The sequence below is a fragment of the Haplochromis burtoni genome, unplaced genomic scaffold, assembly GCF_018398535.1.
Source record: "Haplochromis burtoni strain Fernald_Lab_line unplaced genomic scaffold, NCSU_Asbu1 Contig_356, whole genome shotgun sequence".
NCBI lineage: Eukaryota > Metazoa > Chordata > Actinopteri > Cichliformes > Cichlidae > Haplochromis > Haplochromis burtoni.
Genome location: NW_024582717.1, coordinates 390,333 through 407,193, shown reverse-complemented (window position 1 = coordinate 407,193; position 16,861 = coordinate 390,333). Strand labels below are relative to the sequence as shown.

The 16,861-nt window shown below is 38.3% G+C and overlaps 1 protein-coding gene across 2 annotated transcripts in view; it reads right to left on the bottom strand.

The window, feature by feature from the left end:
• The window catches only part of tln1 (talin 1), a 56,810-nt gene that overhangs the window by 26,305 nt on the left and 13,644 nt on the right, over positions 1-16,861 (bottom strand). Inside the window, exons 2-20 of one of the 2 annotated variants that reach the window (XM_005943066.3) lie at positions 14,456-14,519; positions 12,588-12,750; positions 12,139-12,236; positions 11,711-11,840; positions 11,389-11,541; positions 10,510-10,652; positions 9,390-9,517; positions 9,233-9,293; positions 8,946-9,050; positions 8,333-8,488; positions 6,751-6,852; positions 5,892-5,968; positions 5,442-5,622; positions 4,955-5,068; positions 4,740-4,848; positions 2,720-2,928; positions 2,533-2,631; positions 2,171-2,338; positions 1,723-2,017 (exon numbers count right to left, since the gene is read on the bottom strand). In XM_005943066.3, the coding sequence (XP_005943128.1) occupies positions 1,723-2,017; positions 2,171-2,338; positions 2,533-2,631; positions 2,720-2,928; positions 4,740-4,848; positions 4,955-5,068; positions 5,442-5,622; positions 5,892-5,968; positions 6,751-6,852; positions 8,333-8,488; positions 8,946-9,050; positions 9,233-9,293; positions 9,390-9,517; positions 10,510-10,652; positions 11,389-11,541; positions 11,711-11,840; positions 12,139-12,236; positions 12,588-12,717 (2,458 nt within the window). In that variant the 5' untranslated portion in view covers positions 12,718-12,750; positions 14,456-14,519. The remainder of the gene's footprint in view (positions 1-1,722; positions 2,018-2,170; positions 2,339-2,532; positions 2,632-2,719; positions 2,929-4,739; positions 4,849-4,954; positions 5,069-5,441; positions 5,623-5,891; positions 5,969-6,750; positions 6,853-8,332; positions 8,489-8,945; positions 9,051-9,232; positions 9,294-9,389; positions 9,518-10,509; positions 10,653-11,388; positions 11,542-11,710; positions 11,841-12,138; positions 12,237-12,587; positions 12,751-14,455; positions 14,520-16,861) is intronic. The other variant, XM_005943067.3, reaches the window with a different exon arrangement.

Below are 16,861 nucleotides of genomic sequence, written 5' to 3'. Positions count from 1 at the left end.
GAAAAGTGGAGGTTAAACTAAACGATAACAGACAAGAAGAATATTATATTTCAAAAAACTGAAATGATTTAGGATTTTTAAGACTGATGCTTTTTTTCACAAAACATAAATGAATCTCCCTAACATTAGTTATGTGTAGCTGTTTATGAGTGCTTACTAACATAATCCCATAAAGCAGTTTGAAAATAATCCTATTTTATTTTCACAAAAAAATGTGGATTAGTTATTTGCTGTGCTTCAAATATTTGTTCCTAGGAAAGAAGTTATAGACTGCCATCTGGTGGACAAACTATATAGCAAACACAAATTATTCAAGTGTGTTTTTCCCAAGGATGCCTCCCGGGTGAAGTTCTGGCCATGTCCCACCGGAAGGAGGCATGCTGGGGAGATTATCATCATCATCATCGTCATTTATTTATTTATATAGCACCTGGTAGACCAAAGTGCTGTACAATACTAATATGCACATAGTAATAGATTATATCTCTTGGCTGGCCTCGGTGTTCCCTCAGACAAAGCTCTCTGCTTAGGCTGCTGTCCTGGAGACCCAGCCCCAGAAAATTCATGGATGGATTTATCTTCAGTTATGAATCCAGATAGTGGTGTATCGCAAATAGCTAATATCACCTGTCCCACTGGTCCCACTGATTTCTCAATGGGAGTCTGGTTAAAAACAGAAAAGTCTGGAAGCAAGCTGCTGATTATAGACAACACCAAGAGGCACAAGCTCAAGGTTTTGAGGCATCAACAGTCACAAACATGAACCAAAGATTACTGAAAAATTACAGATAGTTAGAGGAGCAGCTGATGCAAGACAGGCCAAGAATATCACAGAAGTAGATGTCCTTGTCATAAGCCTCCAAACAGAAACATACATAGAAGTACGCAAGGATCACAGTATATGTAAAACTTTTGTAAAACCTTCTTTTCCTTTTTTGTTATTTTCAAGCTGTAAAACTTATAATAATAAGGTAATAATGCATTTTCAAGATCATCTCAGATTTTAATCACTTAGCTTACCATTACGAAATTACTTTTACATGATTTTACATACTGTTTTCTAGCACTAGCCTCTTAAAAAGAAGTCTGAGAATATTTTTTTTAACTAGACTAATGTAGATATGATCAGGTAACATGCTGGTGGAGCGGTTAGTGTCACCTGACAGAAAGAAGAACTCCGACTGGGCCTCACTGTGAGTTTAAATGTGCCCACTGAATCACTATGGGTTTCCTGTGAGTACTTCAGCTTCTCCCACAGTCCAAGGAGATGCATTTTAGGTTAACTGGTGATTCAAAAATTGCCATGCACATAAGGTAGATGATGAGTTTGAAGTGTATAATATGAAGCACTGTATGAATGCATGGTGAAAATGTTACTTGTAGTCTAAAGCGCTTTCAGTGGTCAGAAAACTGCTAATATTACATTGCCAGTACATTACATCATCAAAACCTTTTTATTTCTTTTTTAACAGTGACAAGTGAAAAAAATGCTGACTTTTCTAATATATAGATATTATATATGGAATATCCTGTGTGTCAGCTTTTCTTCAACTATGCTACTCCATATTTGGGGTAAGCCAGTGGTGCTCCTGGAAACCAAGATTATTCACAACACATTTTAGAGAATGTAATTTTATGGGTAAAAAAAAGCCTATAAAGATTTCAAATTACAAAAGGATCCAAAGCCATCCTGTGGAAACAGTTTTAGCTTCCTTCACTTACCAGCATCTCCCATAGAGCTAAAGATGTTCTCAGTGACATCCAAAATGCGGTCAGTGGCTTCTCCATGACGTCCAATGGGATGGCCTCCACTGGCATATTGTTTGATGTGTTGAAGGAGCTCATTAAGAGCCTGTGTGACACCTGTGGCAGCCATGCCCACCTGTTTCAGGAGACCATCATCATTGGTCGCTCCCTGTGATGCCTCAACACAGCCCTCTACTGACTTAGCCACCAGCTTGCCCGCCTCAATTAGCTGCTCCTGGCACACTGGAGAGCTGATTGTTGGAGCCACCACCTTGAAGAGGGATAGGATTATTGGTGGGACAGAAAAGTAGAAAGACCTTAGGCTTGGCTCAAATGCAAAAAGAACATTTCAGTTTCAGTCAACAGTTGTCCCTATCAGACGGTGAACACTGTATTAAAGTCGAGTTCTCAATAGATTACTCACTCTTGTGCAAGCCACTAGCTGAGATGTGGACAAAGCGCATTGAGTTGCTGCTGCGATGACCCGGTTCTGCTGGGCTGAGTCTTCTGTCTTCTGGGCCACATTCTTTGCTTTGAGCACCAGAGCTGCTGCAGCATTAGCCACAGCTTTAGCCAATTGCATCAGCATGTCCTGCCAAAAGCAAACAGCAGTTAGCATACCTTATCATTGGTGAAAATAAAGTCTTGTCAATTGAATGTGAATAGTATCTAATGTGTGATACTTTGTCTTGCATATACAATAGTAGTTCCTATTGCTACACAGCAAAATCAAAGAACTACCAAAACAGCAAAACACTACAATAATAAATGTTATGATGAGCACACCTGGAACTGTTGATCAGTGTCTGCCTCGCCTATGTGAGAAAGCAGCTCTCCGCTGGCTTGGCCCACATTTCCAGCAGCCTGCAGCAGATTCTGACGAGGCTGGAACCAAAAGATATTACTGATCTCAAACAAGAAAGAGTAGAAAAACACAATGTATCTCTGTCTTCCTTTTAGTTTGGCTGTGTACCTCTGTGTTTGCAGGTTGGGCAGTCTTTAGCATTTCAGAGACAGCACAGGCCAGGTTCTTGGCAGCACCAAGCAGATGCTGTCCATTTCCTCCTTCATCCTCCATAAGTGCTGCCAGAAGTTTAACACCCTTTGACATCTCTGTTAGGTTGGAGGAGATTGTAGTAACAGCACAGCCTACTGCTGTGTAATCTGTCTCTGCTGGATCACCTAAACACAGAGAAGGGCAGAGATTTGTGCTTTATCTCCTACAGGACGCTTGTTATATTTGCATAAGAAACAAATTCAGAAAGTACTCAGAAAACAGATCAGATATCAATGGAAAAAATAACACTGGATATCTGCTGGGATGAAAGGATGCTACATCATTTGAAGTAAATGAAAATTATCCTACTACAGGGGAATTCAAAGAAACCCAAAAAATCTAAGTGAAAAAAAGCAATGCAGCCGGGTAATTTGTATGGCCTCCATGTGCTTGTATGCATGGCTGACAACGTTGGGTCATAGTCCTAGTAAGACTATGAATGGTGTCATCGGGGAATCTCCTCCCAGATCTAGACCAGGACATCACTGAGCTCCTGGACAGTCTGAGGTGAAACCTTACGACGTCGGATAGATAAAAAGAAACATAATGTCCCAAAAAATGTTCTGACAGGTTTAGGTCTGGCAAATGTGGGGGCCATCCTCCAGGAACTGCCTGCATGCCAATGCACCTGCTGGTGCATTGGCAATAGGGTCTGACAAGAGGGTCAGAGAATTTAATCCTGATTCTTAATGGCAGTCATGGTGCTGCTGCCCATGTTACAGGAAGCATAACTTTCGTAACAGCTTCTTGAGACTCTTTCACATCTTCCACATGCTCAGGGTGAGGCACAGAACCCCAGTGGTCCACCTGCCAGTTCTGGTATTCTATGGAAAATGGTAATCAGGTCCTCAATGCTGGGCAGTGAACACAGGGCCTATCCAAATGCAAAACTAGTGAATGCTTTGCATAGCAAAGTAGGGAACATGTTAGCATTAAAACTCAAAAACTGCAAAGTGAGCAGTGAAATTTATACTAAGAGAGCTGATGCTGAAGGACAACCAGTCTTCCAAATTCGTATTATCATTACTGCAAATGAACCTGACCAACAGGAAACTTAATGTTTAAACTGTTAGCAGTCGGACGTACCGCCCACGGGACATTGGATGGTTTAGGGGACTAATAGGACTGCTAAGGGGTTAATAGTTGTATTTTCGGTTTGATAAGAAATTATGAATAAAATGCCTCAATGTATTTTAAGAGTCACATTGTCAGTGCAGATAATACACATTGTATGAGGAAAGAACAGTTAAGAGAACAGTTCTCTTAATCTTTGAATTCAGGTGTTTTCCAGGTGTATAAAACAAAGCATGTAGCCACGCAGTCTTCCTTCACAAAACTGTAAAGACCTTGCTGTAATAGGTAGTGTAATAGAATGACACCATTGCAACAAATGGTAAATGGACTGGTTCTTATATAGTGCTTTTATCCTTACTTTAGAACTCAAAACACTTTATACAGCATGTCTCATTCACCCATTCACACACACATTCTTACAAGGACTCTTTTCTACATCTGTGCTTTTTAGCTAGCATTCAGACACACATTCACTCTCTAACTGCATTGGGAGCAACTCGAGGTTCAACATCTTGACCACTCCAGCTAAAGTGAGATGGAGGCTGGAGCAAACAGGATTCAAACCACCAAACTTCCAATTAGTAGACAATTGATTCTTCCTTCCTAGCTATTTAATGACCAATTGTAAGTGGTGTTACTGCAAAGAGGAAACATTTAGCAACCAAGTCACAGACTCAATGTTGAGGTGCATAGTGCATTAAAGTCAACAATGCTGCGTTTACTCAATAACTTCCAGAGTTCTGTGATTAATATCAGCAGACAAAACGTGCACGGGGAGCATACATACAGTTTCCATAGAGTTTTTTTTTGTTGTTGAAAAAAGCATGATTACAAGAACAGAGAGATGCTCCACTATTCCTACCCGCAGTGAGGTTGACCATGGAGGCTGTGCCTGCTGTAATGGCATCCACCTGTGAATGGATTTCATGTTTGGACTCATCCATCTTGTTTTTGCGCCAAGCTTGAGATGCCTTAAAAGAAAACAAAAAAACAATCCATTTAGAATGGAGTCTTCACTATACATCATCAATACAATCAGCACTTAAATCAGTCCAAGCAAATGAAGTGAAATCTCACTGCATCTGTTCCTAATGGAGGCAGAGTATCAAAATCATCCAGTGAAGCTTGGGCAGCCTGGACAGCATGCATACTGGAGTTAATGGTTCCAGTCAGGGCTTGCTGTGCTGAAGTCTGTTGATAAAAAAAGTGAATGTATTAAATTAAAAGAAATTGTGAATATAATTCTGTGTTTGAAACAACAAAATAACAGAAATTGCTCCTATAACTAAAAACATAATGAATGCATTTTTTTAAACTGTACTTGGCTGTTTGGATTTCTGTAAAACAAATTCACAAATATGCAATTCCTAATTTTTATAAAAGCGTCACTTCAGTGCTACAGATCAACATTGGCTGCTCAGTAAGGATTCTGGCATTTGCACGTTCACGTGGGTTTATGAGGATGTTAGCCTGCTATATTTAAGTTTTAAGGAAAGAGAAAATAAAGCCTACTGTTACAGTTTAATTTCCAATTTCTGTTTCATGTCTTATCATTCTGTCATACCAGTGGAGGCATATGTCCTCTGTGCATCTGTCCACTGGTTATGTGCTGCTTAGCTTGAGGCATGGAGCCCATCTGGAAGCTCTCTGGTCCACCAGCTCCTGAGCGCATGATGGCTGGCAGGGCCACTGAGCCTGTCTCCACTTTGCCGACCCTGTTGAACTGTTGCTGCAACACCGTGGACCTGGAGTGGCATGAGAAAGAACCTAGTTTTGAAAGCCCTGAGGTGCAGGTCAATGATCCGGTTTGTAATAATGTAGTTGTCTCTTCAGCTGCAACTCTTGAACGCTAAGCTGAAGAGAGGAGCTACACTGTCAACAAATAACTACCTGGTGGCGACTTAGGAAAGCTGAATACTCCATGGATGGATGGAGTATTGTTGGAATACCATTCAGTGAAACTTGTACGTGTCAAGTACAGAAAACTATTCAGTGGTAACACTCATACACTTACTTTTTGGGTGACACAGAGTCTTCTAGCATGGTTGACTCTTCATCTCCCTCCAAGCCAAAGTGGTCTTTGCTCTTTTTCTGTCAAGAGAAAGAAATGTGGTGACACACTGGATTATATCAAATTCAGTTTTAAAGGATTTTCTTTTGTTTCAAAATAAAGAAAAGATTAAAAACATGAGTTTCAGTACAGACAGCTGCCTAGTAAGATGTTTTTCTATCACTTTTATGCAACTTTGAACAGTTGGTCAGGAAGCACTGCTCTTCTTGACGCTACCATAGTGTCTAGCAAAATGAGTAGGCATTAACAGTGTGACTGGAAAAGCCAATGATGATATGAAAAACGACACTGTGATCAAAAGTACACCAGACTCACTGACGAGCACACTGAGTCCACAGTCCTGTGTGAAAGTGCCATGAGTGGTAATCCAGTTGTCAAGCAAAAGGCACATATTTTAAAGAACTAAATAATACATTTTAACAGAGCACAGAGAAGATAAACAGTGTTGTGCTGCAGTAAGAGCAGCCACTTTCAAGCTTGGGCTTGTAAAACACCTGAAAAGACGCAGGACTTTCATATCTTCATATCTTCATATCTTCTTTGTGAAATGTCAGCACAGAACTTGAGATCACCTTATGGTATGATGATAAATACACACCAGCACATATGTAACATATGTAGTATGTAAAGAAATTCTATTGCGTTGAATACTTACAGAGTGACATGGAAAGAGTGACATGTCAAAAGAAATCTCACTAGACAAAATGGTGTTGTAGTATTTTTTGACATTTTTTTAGGAAATAAATTCTTCATCCCCCATCAAAGCATCCATGTTGTCAATGAAATGTATAATGCTGCTGACCTTTTTAAGGATGATGTCGATGTAACCAGCAATAAGCTGAGCTATCTGCTCTCCCTCAGTGGTCTGCACAGAATAGTAACCGTCCTGGTAATCTCCAAAGTCCTAAAGGCAGAGCAAACAACCAGAAGTTAAAATACCTTACAGATTATACTGGAAAATGAATAGCTTCTTGAATAGGTGAACTATTCCATTAGGTTAGGTGAAGAACAGAGGATGTAGTGAGAAATTACCAAAGAATCAATTGAAGGCTCAACTGAACTTATGCAATCTGAACAAAGGTGAAATTTTTCTGCAAATGATTTGTATACAAATTTAAAATAAAACTTTTAATACCACTGATGGAACATTTTCTAGAAGCGCTTTTGCTTGAGAGCCTTCCATAATTTGAATTACTTTCCCCTGGAAGTAATTATGCAACGTACTGCATTACTTTTAAGAGGATTGTTCTGTTTACTAAGTACTTTTTTTGAGTAATTAGCCCAACACTGATTACAGCAAAGTGGGGATATACCTCTGACATGCACAAACATTTGACCACACAGCATGCAAATCATTTTCATGAATGTAATATGTCTTTGATATCCTACTTAGCGATGGTGGTGACTCTTAACGCACCCATGAGAAAAGAGAAGTGATATCAGTAATTGCCATCCATCTCTAGGTCTCACTAAAGTATTTTGCTAGAAAAATGCATGGAACGAATATTTGGAAATTGACGTTTTAGGAGAGGATTAGAAATCAGCAAGTGGTCCATCGAGGTTTAAATACATAGGGATTAATATGACTCGTTCTCTATCTGGCCTTAAATCAACTAATTTGACTCCCCTTATATCAAGGATTACATCTGATATTCAAAGATAGGGTAATCTCCCCCTTTCTTTAACCCTCTCAGGCTCAAATTAAACTTTTTGTTGCTAATGCACAACCAAGTCCTGCAGTGGTACTTCTGAGTAAAAAAAAAATCATAAAATATGTATGTGGGGTAATCAGGTTGTTAGTTTTTAACTGTTGCAAATCAGCAACGCCTGCCTTGAGAGGGTTAATCGGTAAGATTAGTGTTGTTAAAATGTTTTAGAGTTTGTTTTTGTTTAGTTGTTTTTTTTATATATATAAATATATTTACTTAGGAAAATGAAGAAAGGTTAATTGTATTTTGGTAAGTGCAAGTACTGTGTTGTTTTATTTTTTCAATAAAAATATTTGCAAAAAATAAAAATAAAAATCAGCAAGTGAAGCAATTCAAACACCGTGAATGCATGCTTCATATTAACTCACTATGACTGAGTGCACAGAGGCAATAGAACTGTTTTGGGAAGAAGTCAGATGCAATGTTACACAGTGACAAAAACCCAAACAATCTTATGGTGTTGCACTGGCCTGGTGGAAATAGTAAAATGAGAAAAAAGGCAGTTTGATAATGTGTTAAAAGTCATTTCAGGTGTTCAAATCAGAAAAAGAGAGCAAGAGAGCGAGGGAGGGAGAGAGAGAGAGAGAGAGAGAGAGAGAGAGAGAGAGATCTGGTTAGGATATTTCTGAACCAGGCTCAACAATGCTCTTATCTTGTCTCTACTTAAGAACTCACCAGGGTGAAGCTCTTTGGTGAGGCAGCCCAACGTTTAATGTTGGTCAGGTTCCACTCCTGGATCACCTCCTTGGTCTTCTCATCTACCCTCATCACGCATTCTTTGGTTATACCCAGAAGTCGAGGCACCAATTTGTTCTTACCCTTCATTTTCTCCTGCATGAAGGGAAATGAAATGACTGTGAAGTAAACATAAATTAAACTGGGCAAATATTAATGACTCAATCCATGAAGATCCACAATCAACAAATTAACTCAGCCATCATCCAGCTAGCACTGCAGAATGAGAGAAAGCATATAAAGTATTTAAACATTTTCAGATGAATCTTGCCCTATTTGTGAATTTTTATTCATACCCTCCTCTTATTCATACCCTCCTCTTCCCCTAGCCCTTTTTCAGAAATGTAGTAGCAAACTGGTTAGTTTGGAGAAAAGTTTCCACTAATGTAACATGCTGGACTGGTTGGTAGAAATTGCAAGTTTCTATCTTTGTGCTGATCGTATTATTGTAAATAATATTATTTAATTATGTAAATGAATATTATTTGTAAAGTGAGTCTCAAGTCTCAAATCAAAAGCAACCTCCACTTTGGTAATCCATTGTTCTTCTCACCTTGACCAGAAAGAATGACACACCATACGTTTTCAGGGACCTGGCCAGCTTCACATAGTTGACTTTAGCCTCAATCTCTGTCATGTTTTGACAGTTTTTGTGTGCCTGCAGAAACACAGTCAGAGGATTAGAAGAACTCACTGTGGTATTATGTACCAGCCTCCAAGTATAAGTCATCTTGATAAAATTTGTGTTTGACCTGATCTTTATACATCCAAAATATTAAACAGAACAGCACAGTCAGAACTGACATTTAGTTCAAAACTGCCACAGAATCCACTTCTTACCTGGAAGATCTTCTTCTCCCCTTTGTTCTTGATGTATTCTTTGGGAAGGAACTCTTTTAAACTGAAGAGGAAAAAGGTCAAATCAAAAAAAATTTAACAGGCAGCTCATTACAGTTTGAAGACAAAACAACAATACAACCAAAATACCAGTGCTTACTCTAAAAAGCCAGGCTTGTGTTTGGACTCGTTGTGATCCCCAAATTGAATCTGACACTGATAGCCTGCAAACTCACAGGCCTTATCAAAGGAGACTGGATGAGATCCATTCAGGATGTCATCGCGAGCCTGTCCCAACCACACACACACACACACACACACACACAAAATCATTATAGTTTTTTAGAGCAAAAACTGACAGTGTAAAACAGCATATAACATTTGAGCCACTCTTCATTTTCTTCACTAGGAAAATTTAAAATAGGTGCAATAATTTATTGAGCCAGTTCAAAAATATATTTAAAATGATATATAAGAAAAGAGTCGGTTCCATCAGTTCTTGTGTAACTTGGTATGCTTTAGCCTTTCCTCCCAATTTCCCTTCCTATAGAACGGCCTCTTGACAGCCAGCTGAGCCACAGAAACCATTTCTGGTGAGGCTTCCAAGAACATGGATCAACTGAAGGGCATCTCTCAGGTCCTGTGTCAGGTCTTTGCAGAAGAACTTTTTTTAAGGACACGACTTTCAGATACTATCTATCTGCTGCAGATTGTTTTTAAGCCTGTCTCGTCTTCTTTTGTCCCCCACTTGTCCAGTTTTATCCACAATGTTTTAAAGACACTGCACACCATGCCAAGATATGCCAAGTTTTTAGCTAATAACTCTTCAGGAATCTACTTGTTTGTCTATTATTTTATTCCTGTCAAACTGTGTTACCTTTGGTGTTTTTTATAGATTCAACTAAAATAACAGGAGTAAATTCTGTGTTTTTGTGATGAGCTGCCAGTAGCAAAGTTCCTAAAAACAATTTAAAATGGGTTCTTTGCAAAGTTGACACAACACAGATTCATCCTTTGAATTAGGTGCCTTTTTTATGCTTAAATGATTAATAGATAAATATTAAGTGGCTCATCAAACAACACAAAATGAGTTCAAAGGCAGCCAATAGCCAAAGAAAAAGAAAATCTGGCTCCTTGGAACAAAATATTAGGAAATGAGGGGTGGCTCAAGACTGCATAATGTCTATCCAAGACAACAGGAGAAAAATAAATTATTATTATTATTATTATGTCAATGAGATAATGTCAATGAGAAAGTCAATGTCAATGTTTTTCTGTACCTGCACATAAAGCAGGTTGAGCTGGACAGGATCTCTGGAATCCACATTTTGGTCTGAGTAGAAGAATTTTCTTCGCAGCAGCAACATCTCTGTCTCCTCCACGCCCTGTTCCCTCAGTGTCCGTCCATGGTCCAACCAGTTCACTACGGAAAGCCCAAACCAAACGGGATGCCATAAAGACCAATATTAGAAATATATTAGCCAGTCAAAATGTTTTAGCATCAAGGTGAATTTTTTCAGTCATATTTTCATTGTAATCTGTAACCATATTTTGATTCAGATAAAGCACTTTGCTTACTCTCTGGAAAAAATGTTTCTCATTCCTGTTTCATGACACCATAATATTTAAGCAGAACACTTTGTTATAATCTCGTCTCCCATGAACGTCGTATGGGACAGGAGTTTCAGAAGCAGACATACCCGTTTGGAAAGCAGACATTGAATTTACTCAGAAAAATTGGTTAAAGTTTTTTTTTCTTTTGGATAAAGCTCAGCATAAGGATTGGCTAATGTGTTTCCAGACAGAAAAAAGACTAGTCTTTCCAATTTCTTTCAGAGTTACAGAGTTAAATAATGTGGCAGTGAAGATTTGGTAGATTAGTTTAATTATTTACTATTAAATATTTATCCCTTGGGACTTCCAGATCCCGACGGACAAGATAGTGATGGCTAACTAACCAGAGATAGTAGTGGTGGACAAGCAGAGAAGAAGATTGTAGTGATAGAGGTAGTAATACCAAGCGATAGCAACAACAGGAAGATGGAACACAAGAAGCTGAGAGAGGAGCTAGAGAAGATGTGGAAGGTGACCCGGCACACACACTTTGGTTAAGCAAGTCTGTTATAGAGCATTAGAATGGAGGCTTTTGTTTCTCATACACTCATCGTCTGTGTGGAGTTTCTGCTTCAGCTTTTCCATTTTCTTGTCATCTCTTAAAAGGGTTTTGTCTCTTTTCAGGGTTCCTGTGGTTTCCTCCTTCTTCTCTTCACCAATGTCTCGCACCAGTGAATATTCATCATAGTTTGTAATACCTGACATACAAACAGATTGAAATTACTACATTTATTTTACATTTTACACAGTATTATATATATACACAAGAATCTCATGGTAAGTGGGGAAAAAAGCAATAAACCTGTAACAACACACAACATCTTGTTCTGGAGATTAAATGTGAGCTGTGTGTGGCTTATAGCTGACCTATTCTAGCACATATGGTCATCAGCATGTCACTGACAATCTTGGAGTCATCCACCATTACAGTCTTCACTGTCCCATCCAACATGCGGATCTTCAGTGGCCTCTGCTTCTTCTTGTATTCCAGAGTGTCCTGTCAGACAGAGGCAACAGACCAGCTGCTGATATTTTGTTGGAAACTTTGAAATAGATTTAAACTAGATCCTGCTATTTCTCACAATACTCACATCACACTGCTTTTCTTCCTAGAGACAGCATCATTTTTTACAGAAGCATTAAACAAAAACAACCTGACTCAGCTAATTTAGAGCAAAGAAACCAGTGATGTCCCTTGGTGAAAGTGTATTTAGTACTCACAAAGCATCACAAATGCATCCTAATTCATAAATTTAACAGTTAGTCATAGCTGAATGTGTGATATACTTCCTTACCCCATTCCTTAACATGTAGTAGTCCAGAGCCTTTCCAGCCTCCAACCAGATGCCTTTCTTTGGATCTTCATCAGACAAAAACAGTCCGTAGTCATTTGCTGTAGAAGAAACACAAACGCTGATTAAGTCGCTGGATTTCTATTTCTTGCCATACCTGTGGATCTCCAGACAGTAGACTAGAAGGACTTATGCTAGTCCCCTGTTCATGTAAATCACATTAGTGGATTAGTCTTTCAAACAAACATGTTTTAACAGGTTCACATCAGCTTGCCAAAGTCAAAATGTGACCATTCTAGTCCAATCTGTTGACTGACACAATATTAGGCAGGTGGTTACAATGTCATGCCTGATCAGTCTATGTGCAATATGGAGCATACAATTTCTCCATGTCAACAATCCAACAATCAGTTCTGATGAAGTAAGAAGTAAAAAAAAGAAAGAGAACTTACGCTGGCCAAGCTGTGCCTCTGGGACTCTCTCCCTGATGATGCGACAGGCATCGTAGACCATGGTGGAGGGCTCAAACTGCATAGTTTTCACTACATTCCCCACACTAATCTTTAATGACAGGGTCACCATGATTGCTGCTCTGCACCTCCACCCAACTCACACCTGCATGAGGATCCATAAAGTAGTTAGTCATAACATGTCAACTGTACCATTACAGTGAAATATCATATTTAATTCACAGTCACAATACCAATAGTACAACTCAATCTGAAAGACATATAAAGTCTATTGAAAAAAAAAAATACTTTTTGATAAACACACACACACCTTATTTCCTGTTAAAAGGAGGTTTTAACTGCAAGTGTAGTAGTCTACTAACAGCTGTAACTGTATACTCTAAATAATGTCAAAGCTGCCTCCTCTCACAAGTAGCACACAGCAGGAAGTTCTCTACATCAGAGGTATTCTCATTGCACATAGCTATGACAAGAACTGCTATATTCATAAATATATTTTATTTTGGTACTCCTTTACATGACATTCCGCTAAAGAACTTCACATTAGCAGGAAGTGAAAACTAATCTCTCAGCCCCATGTCTTAAGCTGAGGTTAAAGTGAGAAACACCACCTCTAGCTTTTTTTACATGTGTCACATATAAGGCTGTAAACAAGCTAAAAAAAAGTTTTTAACTGAAAATCCAGTTTTCCGGTTCCTGAATAAAAAGAAATTGTCTCTTAACTGTTTAAATGCCAGTAAAGGTATGTTTTTTTTTTGGAAAACAACTCTCTGTGGTTTTGTCATTGTGAGAGATTCTTTGTCATTTCTTCATGCAAGATCCTGAGGTTGTATAGCAATGAGAGGTGAAGGAAATGAAGAGTAGGGGATTTTCTTTTTCGAAATGACATTTTACTTATCACTGTAACAGACTCGCATCCTGACAACACTCTTTCACCATCTTGCTCCCTGTGTAGTATAAAGGGGATTCAACCTAAAAAGTACAGCTAGCAACATGAATGCTGGTTACTGCAGAAACAAATAAAAACAAACAAACCAATGCCAGATGTACTGGTTATATAATACTCTACAACTCTGAGTACTCAAGCACTGCTTTTTACTACAAGTCATATTCATCTATTCTCACACAACCCAGGGATGGAACCACTGTCTGCTAGGGATGGGTATCGTTTAGGTTTTATCCGATACCAAATACGGTGCATTTCTCAGCTTTTAAAAAACGCTATGCGTTGTCAGGTGTTTCATCAGATTCGAGGTGTTACCTCCTTTGCACAGTATCACCTTGAAGCACTTGTTGCAGGCTGCTGAGTTTGCATCTTTTGCTGTGAAGTACAGTCAGACTTTTGACCGCTTTGCCTTGGACACTTTTAATCTGTAGCTCTGCTCTAAAAGAACGTAGGTACCTGGGCAAGCCTACTATTCTTGGAAAGGTAAGATGATTGGCTAGAATCCAAAGTGTATGACATCTCAGGAAAAAGAAACACCGAAATGTGCGCTGCTTTTCGGTCTGGTTACTACTGGTGCCATCCCTACTGTCTACTTGCTCAATCAAATGACAATCAAACTGTTTTCTGACTAAAACCCAGTGTGACAACAGGCTGAGTGAGATGAGCCACTGTCTGGAGCATTCATATATCGTTATCATATATCAGTGAGTACTTCTCACTATATGTTAAAAGATTGTTTTGTTTTGTTTTGTTGGAGAAAATGTTTTCATACTATACTTCAGAAAAAGATGCTATAAAAAGATGGGTGGATGGCTAACATGTAAATATGCTTCTCATTGTTAGGGCTCCTGATTATGATTTTACTATTTGACATGATCATGAAGAAGATGAATAAAATACTTACCTGACTTGAACCAATTTTTTGTAACAGCCACTCAGATGATCAGCTCTGTGTTTCTTCTACCTAGCTGAGGAAAATCAAATATAAACAGATACACGATTTTTTTTTTATTGATCCAACATTTTCAATGACATAATGATATGCTTTTACATTATAACAATCTTACAAAACACAGTTCCACAGCATTTTGTACTCTTGTAATTCCACATCATAATAATGTTGTCCTATTTGAAATATAAAGCTGCAGATAAACTCACTTTTTGACACAACATATGACATGTAATTTAAATGTTCTATTCCAAAAGCTAACTGTGAATACGGTACACAAGCTTTAGACAGTGCTCAGTCCCTGTTCGCACACATACATGTTCCAATAAATCCCACAAATGGAATCTAGTAGAGTTCAAGAATTTTATCTGACAATAAAGCAGAAACTGCTGCTCAACTGAAAGAATACACAAATTATACAAAGCGAATTGGAATGTGTTTTTATATTAGAGATTGATTTCTTTGTTTTTTTTGATAACATTGCAGATACTTTTTAAAAAAATGTTATAAAATAAAATATTAGTTTAATCCATTTTAGTGAAATTAATGTCAGAATTAAGCGTGTAACTAGTGAGAAGGTCCACATAACTGGTGTGTTTCTGTTTGGTGAAGTGTGGCAAGGTGTGGCGTGCTTTGCAAAATAAGACAGGACAAGACAAGGCAAGAAAAATAAGAGTTGGGACATCCTCCATTACGTCAGTTAAAAATTGTTAAATACAGCTGAAGTATAAACTAATCTGAAATTAATATAAATACAGTAAAACAAGCATAAATGTAAACAATATATAGAAAGAAATATTTGAAATATAATCATATGAAAATCAACAAGCAAAAACAGAATTAAAATTTTAAATATAATCAGCAGTACTACATGCACTGAAACAGACTAGCAAATATCAGAGTACATCAAAGTGGCTCAGCAGAACAGCGCAAGTTGTAGTGGACACTGCAATAAATTGGTGTGGTATTTACGTGAGCGTGAGTGCAGGGTTAAAGTAAACTTAACATGAGAGAACAGACTACTCTTTGCTAGACAGATGTGTCGCATTGCAGACAGTTATTGTATGATATGAATAATTTCTTCTGATGTAAAAGATTTTTACATGTTATTAATAGCTATTTTAGGTGTGTGTGTGTGTGTGCGTGTGTGCGTGCGTGCGTGCGTGCGTGCATGCATTGGAGGAGGAGTGCAGCTGTCGGTCAAGTGAGTGGGTTCATCTCTAGAAATGAACCCACTCCTCTTCCTCTGCTGTGGAATGACAGCATTCTTTCAAGTTCCTAATCAGCTGTCTACATGTCATTTCCTGTTTTTAAAAGACATTCAACGCCATATATGGGCATCTCTAACATCCACACATGCCCAGCAGTGACTTAGCTGGAAGTCTGCAGTGAGTATTGGGTCAGTTTGTTGACAAAGCTTACTAATCTAAAGCTCATCCTAGTCCTTCAAGTTTCAAAGTTACAATGTTCACGTTTAGTCAGTGTTAGTCCTCAATATTATTCAATGTAGAAACTTTAAAGCTCTAAATGCTCAAAGACCATTATCGAGCAAAAGCTACTTCAACATTCAAATCTTCCTGTTTATTTAACACCAGCTCGAAATCTGAAAGATAATCTTGTTTAAAAACATTGCAAGTCTACAGACTTCAGAAATTGTACAGTAAATGCTTCCCACTCCACCCTGACTGAAAGAGGAAGTGCGAGGTCACAACAGTAATTACTGCAGTTGCTAAAAATGAGAAATAGCACAGTAAAGGTCTTAGTGTACTCTAAAAACACTGTAAAACAATATCACAAATGAAAACACAATTCTTTAATGGTACAGATATAAAAAATGTCCAGCTGTTGCAAAAGGGATTCCAAGTTTGGGCTTTTAAAGTATAAAATTAGTTATGCCGTTGAAGGTACTTTCTTCTTTTAGTGCTTAAAATATATCTTTGCAATAACTCTGAATTAATGCCTCTTTCCAGAAAACATGACTTGGTTCTTACAAGAAAAAAAATGTGTGGCTAACTTGACTTCCTGTTAGTCAAAGCCAGACTTCCTCTGCAAAGTGACAGCGGCCAGCTGTCATCCTAAAGCCAAGTATCCAAGCTATCAATGGAATTCAGATACTCTATACCTCAGTCTTTATCTAGTGTACTACAGGCCTGACCATTTTTTTAACGTGTCTGTAAAACTGTCCACTAACAACAAGAGGATTATTTCAAAAACTTATCTTTTCAGGCCAGAATGAAACATTTCACTTAACTAGTCTTCAGGGCTGATAAGTACGTTGTGTACATCCTCACTATAGTTCTGGCTACAGTCATTTCTGCCAGTATCAGCCATTTCCAAAAATGTCTAGCTGACTCTTTTTTT